The sequence below is a fragment of the Hyposmocoma kahamanoa genome, unplaced genomic scaffold, assembly GCF_003589595.1.
Source record: "Hyposmocoma kahamanoa isolate Upper Pololo Valley unplaced genomic scaffold, ASM358959v1 116, whole genome shotgun sequence".
NCBI classification, from domain to species: Eukaryota; Metazoa; Arthropoda; class Insecta; order Lepidoptera; family Cosmopterigidae; genus Hyposmocoma; species Hyposmocoma kahamanoa.
In genome coordinates this window covers 4,669,007-4,695,488 of record NW_020653391.1, presented here as the reverse complement: position 1 = coordinate 4,695,488, position 26,482 = coordinate 4,669,007, and the positions used below count along the sequence as shown (strand labels likewise).

The window sequence follows — 26,482 nt, the reverse complement described above, 5'->3', positions numbered from 1 at the left end:
AAAATGTTCCTTGCTAAACAGTGATAGAAACATTGCGTCCTTATCATATCATAGACTACGGACTGAATGAATGAGCAGAATGAGCACTTGCAATCAAAGACAAGTATTGTGGCGTCGTACTAGCGGACGTTGTTTATGATCGACATTTTCTTTTGGGAATATGTGGACGTAAATTACACTAATTTTCCACTGTTTTCAACGTATTTTTAATTTAGTTACGTGGTTAACTATTCGTAATTACGACTTTTGTCGTTACGAACACTTGAGAAGTGTGTAACAAATGTTCTCAAACACAAGGACCAAAGTTTTTTTCTAGACAAATATAGCGGGAAATCTACCGTGTGACGCGCACAATCGGTGATAATTCGCTGTGGGGACTGCAAAAGTGTCGTAACCGTCTTGTTATGTGGCCATTTCGGCTTTGACAGTGATTTTGTGTCAGATATTGAAGTAATTGACAATGTCGGAGGAAATGGCGGTGGGTGATAAGGCAACGGGAGAAGAGCCTAAAGTAAACGGAGAAGAGGCGGTGGTAGCGAGCGCCGTGAACGTGGAGGGTTCCAACTCGGAGCAAACTAGCGACCCAGTTACTGCTGAGCCTGGAGAAACGTCCACTTCAACGGAAGGTACCATGACAAATACCAGTAGCATAACCTAATATCCAATTACATTGCCTAGATTTCCCTTTTTTCCCCACTCTTATTTTGCATCAAAAAGCTTCAACTAGACGCTAAACAGCAGTTTTATTGTATGTCACTGAACCTCGGAGATAAATTTCCATGTTTTTATCATAATTCTGCACCGTGTGATGCAACTAAAATTGCATAGTGCAGTTTAACTTATTTGCATCAAATCAAGATGGTTGCTCATTCGACATATATCTTCTACACATATTAAATGCTTTGAGCTAGTATTATTAGTTACTTTTAATATTATAAGTTTTTCAATTTGTATTTTGGCCGTCTTCCCAAAAAAAATTTCATCGCAGTATTATTTTTAATTCCTTGTAAATTCACTTATTTGCTTTTGGTGTTATTGTAAATGGTTCTACTTAATTAATGTGATTTTATGCTAACATTTGAGTGTTAATTAAGTTGAATGCTTTTTTAATAAGTCTGCTTACACTTAAATCAAGCAGTTTTGCTTGCAATTTAATTAGACATGTAAGTATTTAGTGAGAGAGAATCCTGATGTTATTAATATTTTGTATTGTTTTTAAAATATGATTTCACTATTATCTATCTATTATCAAATATGATTTCAATATTATATATATTTCACTAAAATCTTACTAATCTGTGTTACTTTCACTCAGAATGCGTTACATACTTTTTGTTATGTGTTCTCATTATGAAGCAACAAGGATATATCTTCATTGAGGAAGGAAACTGTACAAGTAGAAATATAAATACAGTATTGGGTAACCATTGTCTATTAGAGATTCTAGCCAAGCATTTGTCTATTTTACAAATGAAAATAAACAAAGCAAATCTATTGCCGGACTGCCACGCAGAGGCCCCCTGGTTCGATTCCCGGGCTGGGAGAAATATTTGTATGGCGTACATTTATTTCTCTCGTGAGTTTGGGTGTAATTTATGGTTGTCTATGTGTGTGTCCATGGCACCAGCGACACAGGGTTCCCTGGTGCGGGGCTATGTTGAGTATGTGCGTAAAAAAAAAAATTTTAAAGTTGTAAATCTTCTGCTGTAAAATAAGAACTTAAGTTACAAGAAAATTCTAGGCCGCCCGCACGCCCTCCACTTATTAAATAATTTATCTCCACACTATGGGGCTACTGGTGGTGACTGCAAGGTTGAAATTACAAAAAAAATCTCCATCCAAAATAAGTGGAATATGATCTGCAGTATACATACATGCTCATTCATGCTGGGTGTTCTATAGTCTGTTCCAATCCATTTTGAACAAAAAGTAAACAGACCGGTTTGGTTAAAATTCTAAAGCAATCACTCAATAAATTGAATAAGTAACACTTTCACATATATTTTGAATATTTCGACTTGATATATCATCACTTTTTCTGACAATATTCATTTGAATAGCATTGTTAAATAGTATTTGATAAATGGTAGTCCAAAAGTGAGGTTATTATTCATCTATACTTCTATGACTTGCCTATGGTTGCATAGTGCTGTTCGAAAAAAAACATTCGGTTCAAACAATTGAAGTTTAGTAATTGATTATTAAATCGAACATTTCAATTGCAATCAAACGTGTATCTAAGTGTACGGGTTTGAAGGAGGATTTAACTTGAAATTTTAAATATGCTTATATAGGTTATGTAAGGAAAACTGCTAGTATGACAATAAATCGTTTCATTCAATAAATTCGTTTCATTCAAGATATGTAGTTGGTGTTACAATTGGCCATCACTAAACCGTCTATGGTTGGGGCAGTGACTTGATTGTTTCCTTTATGTTCAAAATGGATTGAAACGAAGTATAAGTAACTTTAGGCCTACCCTAACACAATGCACTACTTTGACTGAATTGCCTTTAAAATAGAGAATGTATCACCAGTTGATTAATAACTCTTTATACAACATTTGTGACAAATTTTTGTCTTCTTTACTTAACGGTGCTGTTTTGTATCGTGTTTTCCGCTTAGTAATTTTATGAGTTTTTCTGGGTTTTCCTATTCCACAAGTATTGTGGGAGCGCTATATGAGAGAGTACAGCCTTATGTATTAAATTTTGATGTTGCGAAACTGTTGACTTACCTAGACAATGATTTGGAGAAGTCTATCAATATTTATTTCATTTCTGCTGCCCTGGGCAATGCAAGGCAATGAACCATGTCCATTCTAAATGAAAACGTTATATAGTGGAGCTAACCAATCTTATAATAAAACTTCAGTATTGTGTCCTAGTAAGACAGCTGTCACTTTGTGAGAACCACCTCATTGAGAGAAGTGTCACGATTCTACTTTATGGAAGAACCTAACATACACGGAGTACTCATTACTACAATATTAGCTTTAAATTAAGGGCAAAGGCACATTCTGCAGTGGTATCTGTCTTATAATATTCTGATAATCTTCTGTGATAAACTTTTTCAATGTATTTCAAGAAATTTGCACTTGATAAAACACATAATTAGTGTGACAATCAGTCTATATGGCCCTATCCGTATACAAAATGTTAGTATGTGGTACCTTCAAAATTAAAATTGTCATAATGTTTATTCAAAACACACATTTAAACACTCCAGTTACCTATAACGGGTTGGAGTCTCCCAATGCCCGAGTGCAGTGGGCATTTTGCTGGAAGTACCATCCCCATTCTTACTACACTGCACTCACTTTTTGAGATTTGAAGCTTTAGTCATTACAGTATACATTCTCCATTTTGCACAGCTATATTTCAATGCCGTTTCTTATCACTAAAGCATGTCATGGTCAGACTGTGATTAAACAAACAATATTTAATGATCCATTTCATAATATTCCTGTAAATAAAGCTACTATACATTTCCTTGTATAAGTATAGTATTTTGTAGCAGTTTTAAAGTTATACATATATGTATATATATATTTGCATATATATTTAATTCATTTATTTGCAAATAAAAATTTGTAAAATGTAAATTTTTTGGCACTTTTAAAAATATAGTTATTATTTACCCCTTTAAAATTTCAACATAAGATACCTTTACCTTTGTATATATTATCAATAGATCAGGTAATGGTCGCAGTCGAAGCCACCCCTTTAAAAATAATGTGTATATTATGTATGTTTCTTTACTTGTGTTATGAATTGTTATTATTTATAAAACAATGGGAACGTCATCTCCAAATTTTTTAAACGCTTTTTTTGTGGGTGTTTTGGCGTCAGTCCCACTGTTTATAGGCTTAAATTTGCATATGCCATATTTAAGGCACAGCTCACATTAACAATTTAATTATACCCAATATTAGGCCTAAGGTGACTTCCAAGCCCTGCTCATTGCGTGAATCAGGGGAATTGTAATATGTTTTTTTTCTTAATTCCTCCAAACACAGAAACTACAGAAAAACTTATATAAATTTTGGCATAATGCTAATTTAACGCGTTTGTCTTCTACTAAAACTATTAAGAAGTACATTGTAAATTATATTATGTGTTTTTGCCAGCAGTAACTCCAGATGAACCATCACAACAAGATAAGCCTGAAGAGTCTCATCGTGGCACCAAGAGAAGAGCTTCTGCAGCTTTCAGTGATGATGGAGAGTTCAGAGGGTTTAATGAAGTGCCATCCGTGGATCAGTTCAAGGGATTCGAAAAGCCAGAGGACAAAGATGTATCTAGGGATTACGGGAAGGTTTTGGGTATGTTTTTTCTTTTTGCTTTTTTTATCAAGCACAATAGATGTTTACATTTAGCACTTTGTGATGTAATTTGACAGATTGGCAAAATTAATTTGTTTTGTCATGAAATATTACCATGATCTTTGATTGACAATGATTGTTTGAAAAAGTCAAACTAAGGAAGAAAAGCGTCACAGAACTGTTTATTCCAAACTAATTTAAAAATATAGCATGGACATGTTTTTTTTATAATATCAAGTGACGGAACGAATAAGTCGTGCGGCCTGATTGTAAGCTACACGCCTGTCCATAACCACCAATGCCACTCAGAGCTTTAAATCTCTAAGGTCTGAGGGACACTGCCACTGCGCCCGTCACCCTGAGTCATAAATTGACAAGTCCCATGTGCCTGTAATTTCACCAAAAATTTGTATATTTCAAGAACTGATCGCAGATGGATACAAAGAAAACTTGGGTCTCTAAAATTTGGCATAGTTTAGATTATTTTATTGATTTTTCAATGTTGATATTAATTTTATTTTTTGTGAAAGTACTCCAAGTGTTTGTTATAATTATTAATACAAAGATCGAACACAATAGAAAAGTCCTTCAACCTTACTGGACCTGAACCTGCATCTGTAGCTCTGGTTTGGTACAGGCCCTGAACTCTCATTCTCCATCCGACATCAGTCCGAAGCAATTACTGCAATACACGACCAAGTTAAAAGCCGCGTGATGCGAATGAAGTTGCATAATTCACATTGACTATTAAGTTTGTCGAGTATTACTTATTTGACAGGAATTGTTTTGGACAGATAATAATAATAATAATATTTATTTCACAAAATAGTCTACAACATAATACTGAAGTCCCTGACTCCTGAGCTAGGTATAACCTGTGTGACAGATGTCGGACTGAGAACGAGAGTAGACGACTCTTAGGGTCATATTCCAGAACTCTACTCAATGCTCAAGTCAGGATCAGAGTATGATTTCAAGCACTGGACATACGACCCTAATGGCAGGGACTTGAGTACGATTTCGAGTGCTTTAAACCATACTTAAATCCTGACTTGAGCATTAAGTATAGTTCTAGAATATGACCCTAAGAGTCGTATTCCAGAACTCTACTCAATACTCAAGTCAGGACTTGAGTATTGCAGTGAGCACTGAAAATCATACTCAAGTCCTTGCCATTAGGGTCGTATTTCCAGTGCTTGAAATCATACTCAAGTCTGCTCAAATCCTGACTTGAGCATTGAGTACAGTTCTAGAATACGACTCTTAGACGCGGTTTCGAGGATATTTTCTCAGTGTTCAATCTTTGTATTAAAAATTATAGTTTAAATATTTCACTTGTTCTTTGATTGTAAAGGATGCGATTACGTATACAAGTCGTTATACTTCATTTGTTACTTACTGAAAACTATTGAGAAATTATGTAGGTAAAGAAATATTTTTACTAAACAGAGCGTCTTGAGGCTGAAGTGACGGCCGCACGAAAGAGTTTTACCCCAGTGAAGACTGTCATGGCTTCGCCTGCAATGCTTCTCCGCGCCAGCAAACGAGCTCGTCAGGACACTGGTAAGTGCATAAACTGACATTACTAAACTTTCAATTATAATTAATGAAAATTACTTTGAGTCGGAGTAAATAACGATTAACACAACTTAGAGGTTTGGTATCACAATATGACTTTTTATTCTCCCTTCTCTCTCAATCCTTTATAACCTAATGGTAAATTATTTGCCACCTTATTTTTTTAGGAAATGGGTTAATCATGTTACCACATTTTCATTTTCTAATTGGATAATGATTACATACTACGGTGGCAACAGCAAATGAAAACGAAATCACCTTCAAAAAAGTTGCAACGAGAAAGGCATCTATGACCTTTATTTACCTGGAAACCACTGCAATATTGTCTCGCGTTTGTTAAAGGTTAAAAAAGTTCCATGGTGACAAACCTATAAAGCAGGTTAGCTAATAACCACAAAAGTTTTCAAATTAGTAAACTAATAACTTTCTTGTCAGAATTGTATGTTAATCCATTCAGGTTAAAAGGAAATCTTTTTGTGCACCACACTTCAAGTTTGTTGATATAAATGATGGAATTGTAAGATATATGTATTTTTTTGTTGTGCCAAATAATCACACCAATTACCTGGCTCAAAAGTACAGAATTCACTGTACTACTAAAATATCAGAACTAGAGAACTATTTCAAAATTAGTTACACCTTGGATCGAACCCAGGACCAAGATGTTCCACCAAGGTCGTAACGGTATTATAGGCCTAGCATTGACTGGTATTTTGAAACTGTAGGATATTTATTCTTTTATAACTGACTGATGACTGCCCATTTGATGTTTATTAACCAATGTTTATCATATTTTTAATTAGGAATGTTTTCCAGTTTTTTTAAATAAAAAAATGTATAATTGTGTGCAATTTACTGTTTCCATATTTAGAGTGCTTTCCATACATTTTTTGTTATCAGAGGGTGTTACCAAATAATATAACACAATACAGTATTTTTGTTATATTAGTGAATAAAGTGTTTATCTCGATACCTGCAATGGACACTACGCCAACTTTATTTTTGGCCATTTTTTTCATTTATTTATTGATATTATGCTCTCCGAGTTTTGTGAAAAAAAAAAATCCAAAAACAAAATTCGAAAAAAAAAATACAAAAAGAAAATACGAATTTTGTGAAAAAAAGTAAAGACACAAAAAAACAAAATAAAAACAGACAAAAATTAAGTTAGCGTCATTGCAGGTATCGATCTATCTATCTATCCAATTTTCATAGTTTTATTGGTTCTTTAACTTTCAATCCCCTATTTCACCACCTTTAAAATTTATTTTTGTGACAATAAGTTGCCTATGTCCTCCTAGGTCCCATCTGTCTCTATACCAAAAGCAGTTTAATCGTGACGACGTTACAAAGTTACTTTCGCATTTATAATATTAGTATGGGTAAAATTTATCATTACTTATTGTATAACGAATGTATATTTACAGATGGATCCAGACCTTCATCAGCTCTCTCTTCAAGATCTGATGGTGAGGCTGCTCTGACAAATGAGGTAAGCCTTTATAAATTATGCAGGGTCATGAACACATCAGGTTTGACAATTAAAATTTAAATTAATGAATAAAAACGATCCAAAGTTTATATTTTAAATCGCAAAGGTTTGAAGGGCACTACCCTTCAAAACCGGAACACAGTAATGCTCATATTACCGCTTGGCGGCAGAAATATGTAGTACTTCCTCACACGAACTTTTTTACAATGAGCTCTGTTACTACTGAAAGTGTCATGTCTGGTGTGCTTTTAACTGTACAACATCTTATTGTAACGTCCGAAAATTCTAAATTGTACATTTTATATTCCTAAAGCAACCTGTTGGACCTCAAACTCGTACGGTAGGTTATTATTATTTTTGACATTGAAAATAATCAAATAAAAAATAGTTATTTTTATACTCCGAAAGGGATTTGGTAGTAAATTTGATACAGTTTTTTGTTCCTAAAGCAGCCACCTGTTGGAGCTCAGGTTCGTACGGTAGGTTATTTACTTGAGTAATTTTTACGAGTTTTTATTATGCAATACGTCATGGTACATACGAACCAAACGGTGCGGCCATAATCTGTATGTATGGCCGTACGTACACATAATAAAACCCGACCTCAACAGTACGTGGAATCACATATAATTACCAAGTTTTATTGAAATCGGTTACCGGAAAGTGCGCAAACCCTGATTCATCCCCTAGTTCGGCACTACACGGGACTTGACACCGGAGATAATAAAAACCAGTTCTCACTACTCAAAGCATATTGAGAGAAAAACGCCTTGAATTGGAGACTAGCAAAATCAACCATTAAAATAATTGCTCCTTGTAATAAAAAAAATAACGCACACACTCAACATAGCCCCGCACTAGGGAAACCCTGTGTCGCGGGTGCCATGGACACACACATAGACAACCACAAATTACACCCAAACTCACGAGAGAAATAATTGTAGGCCATACAAATATTTCTCCCGGCCCGGGAATCGAACCTGGGACCTCTGCGTGGCAGTCCGGTATGGTAACCGTTCGGCCACGGAGGCAGTTCTCCATACAAACTTTCATCCCCTTTAAGATTTATTTTTGTGACAAAAGGTAGCCTATGTCCTTCTCCTAAGTCCCATCGTCTCTGTATTGAAATTCATCGAAATTTATTCAGCGGTTTAGGCATGAAAGCGTAGCAGACCAAGTTACTTTCGCATTTATTAGTTTGGATCGAATTTCCAGCTGTAAGGTGCTTCCTATGTTACCTTTTGTAAAATTCCTGTTTACTTGTTCAGGGCGCCAGCGCAGCGTCATCTCCTGCTGCACGTCGGCGTGCGACGACGGAGATGAGCTCACCACTTCTACGAGTGCCCCTGGAGAGGGGCTGGAAGCGCGAGCTGGTATACCGGGCCGCGCTCGACGCGCACTCGCGCCGCAACGCCGACATCTATTACTACACTCCTCAGGGAAAGAAACTACGCTCCACTAGAGAGGTTCGTGGTTGTAGTATAGCCTTAGCGAGAGTTAAAGAAAAACTCGATCCACATAATTTATTTAAAAGAAGAAATAAAAAGGCTTTAACAAATAAAATGATATAAAAAAGTATAATTGGTATAAAACACTCCCTCCTGAACACAACACTCACCTCAATATCGATATGATTTAACAATAAATCACGTGAAGTTTGGAATTAAATGAGGGTCATGATTTATGAGCACCTCCTCTCGTTTTGAGAATTGTGATTGGAGTGACGTCAAAACAAATCTACGTAAGAATAGTGAAGGAGAAGGCATTTTTAAGTGGTCAGAAACCATTAAAGAGAGTGATAAAAAGGTGGGATGACTATGGAGGTCAGCATCGTTACAGTATCATAGACGCGTGTCAATTTTGAAATCACTTTCAACAAGGCAAGTAATAATAATGTGCCTGACAACCACACGACTTACCTGCTATCAAACTAGGGTACGTCCTATGAGTACAAAAGAAACAAAATTAACTCTTGTGCACAACATATGTACAACCCAGAACACCCATACCGGTAAGGCTAGCACGCCAGGATGCGACTTGCATGAGATTAACATAAAACGCGAGATCTCTAATACGAGTCGATGTCGTGCTAGTAGCCCAACAGAAGCAATTTAGATTTTTTTCTCAAATTGATCCTTCCAGTTATTGCAGGTGGAATCTCGTTCCACAGTAGTTTCAATCCACTCTTTATGAAAGGTAAACAAACTAGTTTAGTTAAAATTCTTAAGCAATCACTCAATATGTGACACTCGCGTATATTTTAAAGGTTGTGACTTGATATCTCATCACTTTTTCTAAGATATAAAAAAAAATGACTTTGAATAATATTGTATTTGGAAAATGTTAATTCATAGGTGACGTTATTTTTCAAATGTAGAATAATAGTCTATGGTTGCATAGTGTTCAGTGGCGAGGCGTGAAAGTTTTCCTTGGTAAAGCCGAAGCTTTAACTTGTTGAAAAAAACAAAAAACACTTACTTTACAAAAATTTCTTGTCCCGTTAAAAGGCGCTTGGCGACATTTAAACAACACATATTAGGACACAAGATTCTAGTTCACTTCATTTCACAGGATAACTTATTCTACACATAAAATAATCATAGATTTAAAATAATTTTACATTTTAAGCCGCCTGTCGCGATACGAAAGTATGCAAACAAACACATGAATGCTAAGTGTTGCTAATTTAACTACCTACGAATTACCATGACTTTCTACATATATTCGTTACGGAGTCCTATTAAAAAGAAATACTCCGTTAAATATAGACAGTGTTGGGCAAAATTTAATTGTTCAGGCAATTAAAGATTGACAATTAATTAATTGTCTATTGCGAAACAGCAATGAACTATCAATCGTTAATCGCGTATATCTACAATTAACAATGAATCAACTTTCAATCTTTTCAATGGTTTTGATTAACAATTAAAACTGACAATTATGATAAATTTATAGGGCATAATGGTGGTGGGTTAGGGGTGGGTCCGGAGGTGGGTTAGAGGGTGGGTAAGAGGTGTGTTAGGGGGTGGGTTATGGGGGTTAGGGGTGTGTCAGCGGGTGGGTGCGTGGGTTTGAGTGGGTGGATGAGCGGGTGTGGGGTGGGTTGGGTTAGGGGGTGGGTCACACACCCCTGACCGCCCCCCAACCGGCCCCCCAACCTGCCCCCCAATCGGCCACCCAACCGGCCTCCCGACCGGCCCCCCGACCGGCCCCCCAACCGGCCCTCCAAACGGCCCCACAGCCGACCCCCTAACTCACCATATTCGTAATGACACTTTTATTCGGTACTTTCGGTTTTAATTATTAGTTTCAATTGTTTCTTAGAACAGCTAAAAAAATTAATTGCAATTAATTTAATTGCATTTCTGATTGAAATTTTATTGATTAACGCCCAACAGTGAATATAGATACATAATAATATGTAACATTATTTATCGTTAAGATTTACAAAATAGAAATTAACTGTATTGTGTATTAATTTGCTATTATAATTTGGTTACATTATTTAAGAAAGTTTTACATCTGGAAACGATTCTGACATTAAAGCCAATTAAACTATAATGTGTTGCAATAAGGTTTAAATTTAAGTGTACGCTATTCGACAATAACTCGAATTATTGCGGCTTCTCGGCCGCTATTTCTTTATACGATAACGTATCCGCTATAAAAATCCGCTTTATAAAAAGCGGATTTTTTTTTATGTGTATATTTTGATGGGAGCGCGTACATTTCATGAATGAAGTAGAACTCGCCGATCCGCCGGCTTACCTCGTACTGATTGGTTGAGATGCGGGACAAATTATTACGCGTCTAATAGTGAATATTTTGGATAAACGTTTTTTAAGTGGTGGGGTATGCGCGGTGCAACTGGTAATAGGTATGCGAGAAATTTTAGGCAAGCCGGTGAGAATCGAGTTGTATGGACGCCTCGCCGCTGATAGTGCTGTACAAAAAGAAACATTCGGTTCATTCATTTAAAAATTTTAGTAATTGTTTAGTAAATCGAAAATTTAAATTACAATCGAACAAGCGCTTAATTATACATTTTGATCAACCCAATCATTTTTAATATTACAATGTTATTTTACAAATTTGTGGTTATCATAAAAAAACACCCTTAACCCTTGTTATCCCTTAACTTATTTGAAATTACAATATCATGACAATAATTACGTTCTACTCTAAAGTGGGGCGATAATGATCATAATATGTAATTATTTTTATTAGGTGGCCGAACATCTAACCGGCACAGGGCTGACATTGGAAAACTTTTCCTTCTTTAAGGAGTCTGTTGGAATCGACGACCCCGAAAAAGAGATCATTCGGTAAGTTCATATTATCTTTAATAGCTTACAAGGGTTACCAGTTATGTCTTATATAAATTGAGGCTATCGGCGCAAAAATGGTGTAACCCACTTTTTTTTTTCTACAACATTACTGTTAGTAACTGTAGAGCTCCTTGCGAAAGAGTTTTGTCCAGAGAAGTACTGCCTCCTTACTTATTTCTGCCGCCAAGCAGTAATGTAAGCAGTACTGCATTTCGGTTTTGAAGGGTAAGAGGTGATGGCGAAATTCCGGGCACATGAGACTTGTCAACTTATATCTCAGAGTGACGGGCGCAGTGACAGTGCCCGGCGCAGTGACAGTGCCCCTTAGATCTTTGTGATTTAAAGTTCTGGGTGGCATTGCATTGTTGGTGGCATTATGGACAGGCGTGTCGCTTACCACCACGCGTACGACTTGCTCGTCCCATCTCTGAGTTTTATAAAAAAAAATTTAAAATGCTATCAACGTATGTACATAATTATGTTATATTTGGATGCTATTTTCACGTATAAAAAAATTACATTAAATTTTAATTTAGATCATTTAAAGTAATATTGTAGAAATCAAAATTAAATGTAGGTTCACCGCTTTTGCGCTGATAGCGCCAGTTATTAATTGGTTGATACTTTACCATTTCAATCAGCCGTGACTATGGGACCTGTAAAAGGCCCGAAACGTTGGTTTGAATGAAAAAATATTCTATTTAGAACTGAAGTCCGATTAGAAGTTTCATTTCAAAGGCGTCAATCAAAAAGGCTATTGGCCTACATATTGTATTTGACAGTGTGTTGGGAGTATGTGTAAGAGAAGTGTTTACTGAAAAAACTAAAATACTTACTGCTACTTAATGCTAAATATAATTATATTTTTTATATATATATTTCTTTTGTTGTCCACAGAGACGCGAAACTGATGCGCCGCGTGGAGTCACCGGTGTCGTCGCCGGCGCCTGTAGCCATAGAGGGCAAGCGGACGCCCAAGCCCAAGCCACCTAAAGGCGCCAGCCCCGAACACAACACCCCCAAATCCCCACCGGCCAAAATTCGGGTCAGTATAAAAATATTATATTAATATTTATTTTATTAAATGTCATAATGTTTTTACTACCACGCTATTCATATTATATTTTTTTGTAAAATGCTAGTAGTAAACAAATTTTCATAAGCTTCTCACAACTTCTATAGTAGCAGTAGAGCTCTTTGTGAAAGAGTTCGTCCAGGGAAGTACTGCCACCTTATTATTATCTATTTCTGCCGCCAAGCAGCATTACTGTGTTCCGGTTTTGAAAAGTAAGGGTGCTGGTGCAACTTAGGGTGTCGGGCGCAGTGGCAGTGCCTCTCAGATCTTTGCGATTTAAAGCTCCTAAGTGGCACTGCAACTGTTATACACAGGCGTGTAGCTTACCATTAGGGTCACTATTTGTTCGTCCCGTCATTTGATATTATAAAAAAAGTAGGCCTTTTCGCAAATGCACAAATGATCTACCTACATTCCCTCTGTTCCTATTCTAAAAAAAATGCACTGATTTGAGGGCAGGACATTCCCCGTTTTGACGGGTTCTGTTGCAACTACGCCGCGCTAGCGAACGGTCGCTTTGACGGGATATCATCGTAACAGTTGTCTAACGGCAATACGGAAAATCATCTTAGTATCATTACCCTGTGAGAGACGAGAGTGGGCAGCGCGACAACCCCCTAATACCTGGGCAGGCACATAAAGACCGGCGACAAACGCAACTATCAAAGAAAAACCCCAAGGTGTAATAACAATATTTATTCTATATTTATACTATAGTCTGTCTTTATTGATGACGAAGTAAAATGACAGATCATTGCGCAAAAGTGTTGCCCACTTGCAGGCCAGCTAGTGATTGCAGTCGATAGATATTCTATCGACTATAGAGTAAATATTGGTCACGTTTATGGAATAAACAGCCGAACTTGTTTCACTTGAATTATACTCGACCCATTATTCATCCAATTACTGAGCACAAGTTCATTTGAATTGTCAATTTTTGTAAGTTCATACATACATTGTGAAACTATGTTTATGAAAAATACAAAGAGGAGACATATGTTGAAGTTTTTATTTTAATTCAATATAGATAATCAAATTCGGCTATTCTTGTTAAAATACTATATCTGAATTTAAATTAATCTCGATACAAGTAGTAGTTCAACTGTCAAAATAAAAATAAAGAAGGCAATAATTCAAAAAGTTTGTGTCTGATATAGCACGTGTCAACTTCAACTGGTTATAATTAAATATGAATGTGAATGCAATTAGAAATCATTAAAAACGTCGCAATATTCACAATTCAGTCATTTTTGGCAAAATTTTATGTTCTTTCACAATCTATATAAAACTATCGACAACAATTACATAACTATTTACGAGTTCTTAGGTTTTCGCGATTGTAACACATAGAAAATGAAACTATTTTCAACCGTGGCCATGGGACCTGTAAAGGGCCCGAAACGTCGGTTTGTTTGAAAAAACAGATATACGCGATTTAAATCCGGAAAAATAGTTTAATTTCCTAACTATTTCATATTTTATGAAAGCTGGCAACCCTTCAAATGTCATTTTACTCCGTTTCAAAAAAGACTATGTTTATTTACATCCACGCCAGATCCCTTTTCACTCTTTCTCCACCTTCCTAATTCAGTCTTCAAATTTCATTACGGTGATAATGATAAGTTTCCCCGTTTTAACAACAAATCAACACTTTGTAAATGACTAAGACGCTAACCGCGAAAAGTAAAAAAAGAAAGAAAAAACTGATGTAATGAAATTTATCAGTTCATGTCGAGTACCACAGTTAATAAAATTTTGGTTCATAAAAAATTTTGGAACTATAAAGAGCGCCTTCGTGATAAGGTTTATGAAATTATTTAATTATACAGGAGTAGAAAAAAATAGTTTCATTTCCTATGAATATTATGATGTTAATTTATTTTTGTGATATTACCCCACTAGTTTGTTATAAATTATCATTTACGTTTTGTCAGCAGGTAAAATCGGTCGGATCCCGCTTAAGCAACAGCAGTACCACTCCCGCAGCATCTGCTAAAAACCAGAAGAAAACGCCAGCTGACAATAATAACTCTGCTGCGTGGAAAAAGCCCAGGTATTTATTAATATATTATTAAACTTAAGCGTTGACTGTTTAAAGCAGACTACGTGGGTCATTATAAACTGTTTTTTAAAAATAAATCAATGTTAACCGACAAATTTCGATTGAGCTTTGAAACGGCATTATAGTCCTTTGACGTCCATCTTTGTATTGCCAGTAGAAATAAGTTGACATGATAACATTCAATACTCAGAATATTTCAAAAGTTTGTGTCAGACGTAGCACGTATCAACTTCAACTGGTGATCATTGAAATATTGAAACAATCAGTCTATTTTGACCCATACCCGATATATTCAACATGCCACAAGCTCATTTATAAATACAAGTATTACGTATAACTTAGGTTAGGTTGATTTTCCTGTGCTATGAACGTTATTTAGTTGTAACTGAATGTTGTTCTCAATGTTACCTGCCTACTTTGTATTATTGGTTATTGATTTGCTATCTACTGGTTTAGTTATGTGCTTTATAAAATAGTGTTACAAAAAGATAATATTTACACACCAGCTCCATAGAGCACACATATGTGTTTCATAATTGTATCATCGACTTACACTATATTATTGCGGCCCAAAATGTAGCCAGCCGGCTTTGGTGTTGAACCACGAGGTATTATACATATATACACTACCTTGGTGAGAGAATTTTCCAAATTTGTTGCCCCATGTCTAACAAACTTACAGAGAACACGAATAGTACGTAGTAGAACTTTCAACAAAGTCGATGCCTCACCGTCTTAAGGATTCAGTATGCCTACAGGTATCGTTGGTCAATAGCCTCCTGCAGCTTGCTTGTACTTATTAATCAATGGTGTTCAACGGTTAGATCATATTATTATTACAAAGTAAAGGTTTTCATAAAAAAAGGTCAACACTATAAGGGACACAGCCACTACAATCATCGCTTGCAAACAATTCTGTTACGGGAAAGACTTCAAATTTGCTGATATTAAAGGCTCCAACAATGGTTTTCAATTGTTTTTTTGTAACACTTATGCATAAAAAGCAATACTTATAAAGTGGATTGCAAATGTATATTGCCAAAAAAAGCTGTTAAAGAAGGGTCAATTGACTGAGACCCCAATGGGGTGGGCAATTGACCCTTGGCGGGTACTGAGCGTGCGGCGAGTGTAGTGTCGTGTGGGGCCAGGCAGCCGGCCCCCGCCGCGCCCCCTCCAGCCCTCGCCGGCCCTGAATCGCCGGCAGCCACTACGGCCACTCTGGTACCAGTTGTGGTAACCACAACTACGGCACCAGTAGTGGCAGAGACACCTACAACAGTGTCGGCGTCGCGAGCGGCGACGCCACCGCAGCCACCGCCGCCATTGCAGTCCAGGCCACAGCAGCAGACTTCACCTGATATTAAGGTTTTAGTTTTATTATTTTTTACTTGAAAGGGCTGGTAGTCTTTTAGGCAATATCTATGCGATTATCTAAGAAAGTAAAACTTTTTAGTTCAAATATCGTTCCCTTAGCAGGAATGAACGTGACTTGCGGTATTACAAGGAAAAAATATTTACATATTCGGGATTTTTAATCCATATTGTGGTGTAAAGAATTTAACAATTTAACTTTTGACAAAATAGCAAGTCAAGTCTATTAAGAGAGATATCACAGTAACGCGTAATCGGCTTGAGCCACTTAGGATGAAGTTTATGTCCATGCAATAAGAGCGAAAAATACTTAGCGTGTTTCGCTTCCTCTCGAAGCGCCAATGAAAAATATTAATTTTTTTTTTTATATTGTGTAATAATGTATAATTTAGTGCTCAATTTGGCTTGCTTTAACACACACAAATTGTTTTCTTTATTGGTTATGTCGATTTTTCTGTTTTGTATTAATTTTTGTTTGGTATCAATTTTTCTTCCTTTACTGTTTTATACTGTTGTGTGTGCTTGTGGTAGGTCAATAAATATATTATCCATCCACAATCACGTGTGACTAGCGTATTATAGAACTCGTCTATTCATACAGTCTCCCCGTCAAGTGGTGCAACCATGTTCAATGACATGTGGTCGAGGTGTGCCGACACTATCTTGTGCTGCCTGTTTGTGCATGTACCATCCAGCCTGCGCTGGTTACGTCGTTATCCCGCCACCGCCTTCTGATTCTTTCTATTGCAAGGTAAGGTTAAGATATGGATACCTCCTTTAGCAGGTATAGGGGTAGCCTTTATGGGCATCGAGTTAATAACTAGAAATAGAGACGGATTTCATCGGTAATTAAGTATGTAATTTTTCAATTTTCGTCCATTTTAGCAAAGCTCAAGTTAAACCGGTCGATTTGAAGTAAAACAATTTACGACACACGTCAATTGTTTCAAATTCGGATTGGCCAATCGGAGCGCAGTTGCACAGTAATTATTTGGCAGAATAGTTTTCAAACAAAGTAAATGACTGTTTGTCTCTATTTCTGGATATACACGATGTTTATGGGTATATGAAAAAGCAGAACCGAATTTGTTGGCTTTCGGAACATATTTTAGGTCAATTTACTTCACTTGAACTGCCTCCATTTATTGGCCTACATTTGTGGTTATCTATGTGTGTGTCCATGGCACCAGCGATACAGGGTTTCCCTAGTGCAGGATTCTTTATTTCCCTACGAGTGTGTGCGAAATTATTGTTATTATTTATTACTTAAATAATCTATTTATTTATGTACTATTTAGCTTAGCAAACAACACCGCTCAAGTAATTTGGAGTAATTTTAAAGGAGAATGAAATGCACTAATATTATTGCATACAAGATTTTCTAACCTATTGTTGGTGATAAGTGGTCTATTTATGGATAACACATAATTGTATATGAGTTGGTTGTAAATTTTTTATTGCTATTCACGTTTTATTCGGGCTTGAGTAACGTTCAAAAGTAAAAATCGCCAATTTTCGACTTGAGCGGTTGTTGTCTGCTGAGCGACGATATAGGATATTAGTTTAAGCGTTAACTATTTCAAGTGAATTGTATATGAAGAAAGTTAATTTTAAATAAAATTATATTAAAATTTTTATTGAATTGATATTCAATATTTTTATGTGAAATTAATCCACTAGTTTGTTATAATCATCTCTAGTCGGGGCTGGTAGCTGTAAAGGTATCTAACTGGGTAACGAAATATCATAGATTTCTCATAGATGGCGCTACGATTAGAAAGTCGTTGAAAAATCAAATACAAAGATACAACGCAAACACATAGAAAAATTCGACAGTTCCGCACGCAAACACATAGAAAAATTCGACAGTTCCGCTGGTTCGTTCCGTGGCTTAGTTGGTATAACGTCTGACAGGGTATGCTAGAAGTCGTCGGTTCGAATCCAGCGGGATCGAAGGAATTTTTTCTGAGTGTTCGATCTTTGTATTCATAATTATAAAAATTATATTTATTTATATGCCCCCTTGTTAATTTCGTTGCTGTGGTACTTACACAATTGTAAGGAGTCCGGCTATTAAGCACGTGCTTTTTGAGTTCATAAATGTTTTTTAATATTTATATGTACAATTTAATTCGACAGAATTGCAGAAAGTCAACATCGCCGCCACTCGAACCGCCGCCTCTAATTCACAAATCTGGTGTCGCGTCAAACGCTAGTACACCACCCATATCGACGCCGGTACCACGAAGGGTACCTCTGCCAGTTCCAGTGCCCGTACCCGTACCTGTACCTGCCAAAGTGCGACCTGATAAACGAGTGCTACTTAGAATGAAGGTAACCAAATACAGAGAGATAAACGCCGCCGCCATACTTCTTATATTTGTTTACAGTAGCAACATCACGTCTTCTTAAATTTTATTTTATTTATGTCGATTTAAAAGTGCAAAAACAAAGCAGTATGAATCACTGTAATCGCCTGACAGCATACACATTTACAATATTTTATTTTTTTCGAAACCATGATGTTATTAGTATTACAATATAAATTTTTTTTTGTGAAAATGCTCCACTAGTTGTTATTATTGATAACATACAAAGATAGAACAAACACTAAGGAAAATTCCCTCGATCCGGCTGGATTCCAACCAGTGTTTGTTTGCCAATCCGGGGCTAACACCTTAAACGGAACGAATACTGAGGTACCTTCTTTCCAAAAAAAAAAGTCTAAATCGGTTTGCAATGTTATGGGTTATCGCGTAACATGCTACAAAAAGAAAAGACAATCGGTATTGAGAACCTCCTTTTTTTGTAGTCAGTTTAAACAATGTAAAGTATATAAAAAATAAACAAATAAAAATCATTGTCGTTCAAAGAGTTTTTTTTACAGGTGGCAGGCGGCGGACCCGATGGCGAACGCGTTTGGGCGGTAGCCAAACCACAATCAACAGCTAAACCACAGCCACCACCTCCCAAACCACTAATAGTACCACGGCCACAAGCGACGCCACGTGCGTTGGCATTAAGGGCCTCACTGCCACAGAGCTTGGCTATTCTCAATGGGAGACGGTTCATTATCGTGCCGAGATCTATGGTGCAACCACCGCATCCGTGAGGTAAGTAATCCAATATGGTTGCATAAACAAATGCAGACTATAACGTCGACTGGTTTTCATAGAGATCATTAGTTATAAAAATAACGAAAAATAATTTTGATTCTTTATACAAATCGTTAGCGCTTTGTGGCAAGAGTTCATACGATACTATTGCAAATAATAACCACCAAAAGGTGGTTTTCCACCGGTGAGCCGAGACGAGAATTGAAATCTCGCTGACCTATTTCCACCAAAAATTGCCATTAATAGCTAGCTGTTTTCGCTCTATCGCTTGTGCGAGCCATCGCGACCTCACGCGAGCTCGCGCTATGGTTGTGGATAGTGAATATTCAGTGCTATTCAGTTCGTCTAGTGATAAACATGGGGCTGAAGTAACATGTTCCGTAAATTATTATGTTAATGGAAGAAGAATCAGAAGCCATCATTTTTTTAAATCTTAAATTGTACGTAGCCCACATTCTCGAATCGCGAATGCTATTAATAGCCATCACGAACTCATGTTTCTGTTGCAGAGTTTAATACTCTATGTGGGCAACAATACGGTTCAATTACATCAACAAACATTTCAATTCTCGCCTCGCCCATTCTCGTCAATCTAGACCATTTCCCCCTAAGATGCGCTAGAAGATAGTTGCATTTTAATCCAAATTGCAAACCTCTCGCCTCTCGCCCACTCGCCTCGTCTCGCCTCGCCTCGTCTCGCCTCGCCTCGCCTCGCCAGTGAAAAAGCACCTTAAGATTGTCGTATTACCATGTTTACATACAGGCATAACTAAAATCTCGCCTACGAGACATTCGCAAGTAACTTATCACCTATTTGTTTGGCCAAACAAAATAAAATCAAATAAAATTTCAAATTAAAAATAAAATTTTAAAGCATCGACTGTACATGCCGCTACAGAAGCTATTCCTCGATCTCAATTGAGAAACAGCGATTCTCCCACTGCTCTTTGTAAACTCTTGGTAGAGATGCAGGTGAACGAATTATATTCTATTGAGTTAAAAAAAAAAGTCAATAACAATCACCCTTAAAGATCATAGATATTTTGTTTCAGATATTGGTAATCTTGACGAAAGACCATCAAAGAAAAATTCATCGAAGTCACGTGACATCACAATTATGTGTAGAGCAATTTTAGTTAAGCTTTGTATATTCCAATTTACACGTTCATATTGCTAATTATACATCACCTTATCAGCGTGCTCTTAACTTGAAAACCAGTCGTAATTTCAAAATTAAATTTCAAGCCATTTATACATTTCCGAAGCCGATACCTAAATTCTATAAATTACATCAATGACATTGAGAAACACACGTCCTTATTCAGCTCCAAACTCTGTTATGTAGCAGTAACAGCTCCTTGTCAAAAGAGTTCGTCCAGACAAGTACTTTGCGGCAAAAATAGTTAAGGCGGTAGATAACCGTACCTGTGTTTGCCGCCAAGCAGTAGTATTTTAAAGGGTACGGGTGCTGGTGAAACTGCACGTACACGGGATTTGTCAACTTCATATCTCTATCCCTGGGTTCCCCGGGTGAAGTTGGCGGTGTATTTCCATTCATTGGCCTCACCTTACTGGCGTGCTGTGTTGACTAGGTAACCAAACATTATGGATATATTTTGGATAAATAATTTTAATGTGAAAATTTGACCTACCAATTTTTTTTTTTCAAAAATGGAGTCTTTGAATGATGTCTAATGTGTAGAAAAAATAAGGCTACTGATAAAAAAATCTCGCTGTATGTATTTATTGGGCAATCGTATTATATTTGTATATTAATTGTACCAATGGAACACGAGGATTGGTTATTTCTCATTACTACTACACACATCCGTGCCATCAAACACCATTGTACGAAAACGGGACCGAGTCATAACGTCTTAATAGTTTACCCATTAATGTCTTTTCGAAAATCGACTAAAGTGCGTTACGGGCAAGATTATAAGGATGATATTTGCAAGAAGAATAATTGTTAAGTTTTTCACCTACGTCATTAGCATAAAAGCGGCTACAACAGAATCGAACACTAACGAACGTGAAAGCTGACACTTTGCTTTTAAACCCTTGTTGTCATAAGAACTATTTTTCTCTGTTCACTATGAGAAATTTTATGTCAAAAGTTTATGTCAATACTTCGGCCTCAATTGCAAGGAGAGATAAAATAATTTGTCGGTCTTTAACAGATCTGTTCGATTACGTGTTCGAGCTCATTATTGTCCGTTTATTCGATAGCGACTAGTTTGCTCATATGGTTTTCACAAATGACCTGGAATTGGGACTTGGAATCGTGACGACAGATAGTCCTTGAGTTTGAAGTGTCGCACAGTGGGCCCAAATTGATAATTCTAGGACATAGGAATAACTTGTAGCGTATCGTGTTATATTGAAAGAACCTTCTCAAATAAAATAGTCTTTTTTGAAAATGGAGTAAAATGACAGTTCATTGCGCAAGTGTTGCCCGGTTGCAACTAATGATTGCAGTTGATGAATATTGTATCGACTATCGACTAAATGTTGGTCACGCTTATGTAATAATTAGTCGAACTTGTTTCATTAAAATCATCATCGGCACTTCTTCCAACTGCTGGACACAGATTCAATATAATAATAATAATGACAATAACGCACACACTCATCGTAGCGCTAGGGAAACCCTGTGTCGCGGGTGCCGTGAACGCACATAAACCAATAATTACACCCAAACTCACGAGAGAAATAAATGTAGGCCATACAAATATTTCTACCGGCTCGGGATCGCACCTGAGATCTCTGCGTGGCAGTGCGGCATGATAACCGTTCGACCACGGTGGCATTCATTTGAATTGTCAATATTTAAAAATTCATACATACAGACTTGAATATCAAAAATAGAACTAGGAGACATATTTATTTTTATTACACAAAATTTCTTTCTTTTCTGACTTTCACAATTTATCAATAAAACTGTCGACAACAACTACACGACTATTTAAAATGTTATGAAAAGTTGCAACCCTCCAAATGTAATTTTACTCCATCTTCGAAAAAGACAGATTATACTTACATATTGATAATTTTGTATATCGTGGATTGTATCTCGATTATAGGAATATGACCACGGATTACAAATTCGAGTTTAACGTAACATAACATAACGATATTTTGCGACGCGAGATTATGTGAATGTGTGCGTCCGTACGCGACGTGTGATGTGTGCGTCCGTACTCGACGCGTGATGTGTGCATACATGCAAGCCACACCACTACGTTGGTATGGAGTTACAATATATAATAACGCTTGCCAGGCCTAAGGTACTTGCCGATTGTTGCCTAGGGTGCGCCAGACAGTACGACATGCGGGGAGGCTCCTTTCTTGCACCCCATTATATTTATAATTGAACAACATGCCTTAAACTTATTATATATACCATGTTTAAAACTAAACATTTAACTACAATCTCATCTGATAGAAACTAACATGCTTGTCTTGAAACTACCTATTCCCTCTCGTCTAGAAAAGGCTCGAAATTGTATTTGTCGAGAAACAGATCAGTTAGCAAAGAACTTCACACCATACCATTTCGAATTTGGAAAAAGGAGGCATTACGCCTCGTAAAGTAAACCAATTTTGGGATTTAAATAATGCTAGAGTACCAGTAAGCACAAGGAATTCCTTGTTCGTAGCTTTCAGAGTAGAAAATGAATTACGATTATTTGGCATATAAAACAACCATTTGCAGCCAACAAGTCGCTATCGTGTATTTATTAAGCCCATATTATGTACGTCTTTGTTATTTTTGTTATATAACTTAATATAAATGATTACGTTTTAAATGTTATTACGGGGAACTACAACACATTATGAAACACATAAATATGATCTTATTTGTTATAAGTGAAAACGTTATTAGTTTTTACGATAAAATAAGAAATTTTCATGACTAGAGAAATAAATAAGCTTGCATTTGTTTAGGTCTATCTGAATCGCATTGGAATTGAAATAATTTTTATTCAGGGAATGTTTCAATGGTTTGGTCATGTGAAAAGTTTTTTAGACACACGCTTGGCTACGATCTGGGTGTTAGTAGACTATACAAATTTATAGAGCGGTCGTGGGAAAGGGTCGAACATGGCGTACGTATCTCAACCATTGATGATGTCCTTGTAAAAGGCCAGGTCAGCGGTACCAATAGTATATAATAATCAAGGAAAGACATATATGAAAATAAACATTAAACGAGCGAAGTATACGAAAGTGTAAACTTGTATCTCGCGACGCACTCGCGTTGCATAGAGCTGGTCGTCTCTAGCGTCTTTCATTTACTATACGAATGTGTGCGTTCGTACCCGATGCGGGGCGGGCGTGCACGCATACAGGCCTCGCTGCTACGTTTGTATGCGAGGTACCATACTTGTCATATTATGTTTGTAGTCTCTATTTTAATCCTACCTTGTTTGAACTAACGTCTATTGACAACATGACCATTGATGTACACTAGAGTCACTGTGTCTAGTTCCATTTAGGAACTCATCACATTTATCGACACGGAATCGCATTTTCACAATTTGCCACTGCTGGGCAAAAGTCTCCCCCAAAATCCTCCATTGCTTCCTGTTTTTAGCGATCTCCCACCACTTCTTCTCAAACCCATCAAGATCGTTCCGCCAACGCCTTCTCGGCTGTCCACGCCGTCTCTTTTTATGTAATAAAAGTGAAAAAAGACTGCGCGTTTCGATTTAGCGAACACAACCAGCGCGAAACGAATTTTTCTGACCGGCTCAAGCTGATTCCGCTTTGATAAATGTGATGACTCCTTTAAATGCTTTTACAATAAGCTTATACTATTTTTCTAGTCAAAATTTCTATCAAACCATTTTGTATATTATCTTTACTTAATTATATTTATTAGTTTTAATAAACACGTATAAAACAAATGTATATCAATTTGGATAGTGAAAATAAAACGAGTGGCATATTTTATTTACAAATTTTTGTAACGTGAGTTCTTTTGAATCTTCAGAAATTGTAAAGGTAAGTCTATTTATTCTATTATCTAGTGTAAGACGAAGGTTAGCACAGGAAAATCAAGCGTGATTTTATTTTTGACATTTACTGCGTATAATTTACTAAAATGTATTTTTTTAATGGGTGGTTTAGTATGATGTAGTGTGATTATTTATAAATTTCTTCGTACTAGTGTTGGATTCATAACCGCGTAGACTTGAAACAATGTTTTGTATATCGACTATTCCATTGTTATCCAAACATTGGTGATAAATACAAAATGTGTTATAATATCAAGCGAAGTAATTTGTAGATGATTCCATATTGAAAAATCAATACAATTTATGGTATTAATTTTAATTTTTATTGCCACAGTGAGAAGAGCAAAGGTCGCATGGCGAACGGCGCGGCGTCCCCGCCGGACGTGACGTCACCACGTCGCCGTGGACGGCCGCGTGCCGACGACACAGATTACTTCACAGATTTCTACAATAAGGCGCAAGAAAAAAATTATAACGTTGTTGTGCAGGTTAGTACCATATCAGCTCATGAAAATAAAACTATAGCCGCCATACGCCCTACATCAATTCCTATTATAATGGCGCATATCCGCTACCTTATTAGACCCGACCAAACCAACCTAACCTATACCGGGTTAGGTTGTTTATACTAGGTTAGGTTGTTTATTCGAGTCTAATGTACGGCGTGTGGCGTGTTTGTCTAATTCACACAATAGCCGCAGTCTAATGCACAGAAAGACGTTCCTGCCAATATCATCTATAGCCTTATCTGTTTTGGAGATGGAGTAAAATGACATTTGCAGGGTTGCTAGTTTTCGTAAAATTGTAAATAGTCATGTACTTGTTGTCGACATTTGTATCGATAGATTGTGAAAGTAGGTAAAATTTTGCTATTAAGAAACAAAACGTTGGACATATTAGCGACTAGTGAAATTTTTCATTTATGTGGTGTTAAATAAAGTACGCCTTAAACAGGAAACGACTTTACCTGCATTAAAGAACAAAATTCCCTAAGAATCCTATATATTTCATTCGCGAAAAGAAATTCATTTTTCATCAGCTTGTTTTATATGAAACAAGTAGGTTCCTTACCTGGCAAGCTTTTAACTCTCCACAACCTTATTGCGTGACTGTAAGGTCTGTATTTGCGACAAATAATTAATAACGTACACGCTCATAATAATAACGTATGCACTCATAGCCATGCGCGGATGCCATGGACACAGTGTTGGGCAAAATTTAATTGTTCTGGCAATTAACGATTGACAATTGATTAATTGTCAATTGCGAAACAGCAATTAACGATTACATAACAATTAATCAACGATAACAATTAATCAATTGTTAATTGCGGTTCTCGCAACTAACAATTGATCAATCGTTAATCGCAAATATCTACAATTAACAATTAATCAATTTTCAATCTTTTCAATGTTTTTGATTAACAATTAACAATTAAAACTGACAATTATGATAAATTTATAGGGCATATGGGGGTGAGTTAGAGCGTGGGTTGTGGGGGCCTGTTGGAGGCCTGCTGGGGGCAGGTAAGGGGGCCGGTTGGGGGCCCGGTTGGGAACCCCGCTTGGGGGCCCCGGTTGGGATCCCCGATTGGGGACCCGGTTGGGGGTTCCAAACCGGGCCCCCCAACCGAGCCACCCAGCCGGGGCCACCAACCGAGTCCCAAACCGGGGGCCCCAACCGGTGCCTCCAACCGGGCCCCCAACCGGCCCCCCCATCCAGGCCCCCCATCCGGGCCCCCCAACCGAGCCTCCAACCGGGGCCCCCAACTAAGGCCCCCAACCGGGGTTTGCGACGCGTCGCAATTGATTTTTTAATCTGATTGAATTATTGATTGAAATTTAATTGATTAACGCCCAACACTGCATGGACACACACATAGTCAACCACATATTACACCCAAACTCACAAGAGAAATAAATGTAGGCCATTCAAATATTTCTCCCGGCCCGGGAATCGAACCCGGGGTACCTGCATGACGGGTGCGGATCCTAACATATAACAATAAATGACATATTTTTGATCGATATAACGCTCAACGTCTGTGTACCATAAATTAATAATAATAATTTATGGTATGTCTGTATATTTGTTATGTATTTGACGTATTCTTGC

The 26,482-nt window shown here is 37.0% G+C and overlaps 1 protein-coding gene across 8 annotated transcripts in view; it reads left to right on the top strand.

The window, feature by feature from the left end:
- The first annotated feature begins 385 nt into the window (after nucleotides 1–385).
- Nucleotides 386–26,482, top strand: part of LOC113239861 (nascent polypeptide-associated complex subunit alpha, muscle-specific form-like) — a 36,107-nt gene continuing 10,010 nt past the window's right edge. The window contains exons 1-15 of one of the 8 annotated variants that reach the window (XM_026477018.1): nucleotides 392–626; nucleotides 4,130–4,324; nucleotides 5,774–5,887; nucleotides 7,330–7,394; nucleotides 7,708–7,734; nucleotides 7,844–7,873; nucleotides 8,663–8,860; nucleotides 11,622–11,719; nucleotides 12,620–12,767; nucleotides 14,732–14,850; nucleotides 16,008–16,224; nucleotides 16,832–16,981; nucleotides 18,370–18,564; nucleotides 19,118–19,343; nucleotides 20,399–21,054. In XM_026477018.1, coding sequence (XP_026332803.1) covers nucleotides 461–626; nucleotides 4,130–4,324; nucleotides 5,774–5,887; nucleotides 7,330–7,394; nucleotides 7,708–7,734; nucleotides 7,844–7,873; nucleotides 8,663–8,860; nucleotides 11,622–11,719; nucleotides 12,620–12,767; nucleotides 14,732–14,850; nucleotides 16,008–16,224; nucleotides 16,832–16,981; nucleotides 18,370–18,564; nucleotides 19,118–19,342 — 1,947 coding nt within the window. In that variant the 5' untranslated portion in view covers nucleotides 392–460 and the 3' untranslated portion in view covers nucleotide 19,343; nucleotides 20,399–21,054. Of the gene's footprint in view, nucleotides 627–4,129; nucleotides 4,325–5,773; nucleotides 5,888–7,329; nucleotides 7,395–7,707; nucleotides 7,735–7,843; nucleotides 7,874–8,662; nucleotides 8,861–11,621; nucleotides 11,720–12,619; nucleotides 12,768–14,731; nucleotides 14,851–16,007; nucleotides 16,225–16,831; nucleotides 16,982–18,369; nucleotides 18,565–19,117; nucleotides 19,344–20,398; nucleotides 21,055–24,701; nucleotides 24,856–26,482 lie in introns of those variants that run through there. The other 7 variants (XM_026477019.1, XM_026477016.1, XM_026477015.1 and 4 more) reach the window with 7 other exon arrangements.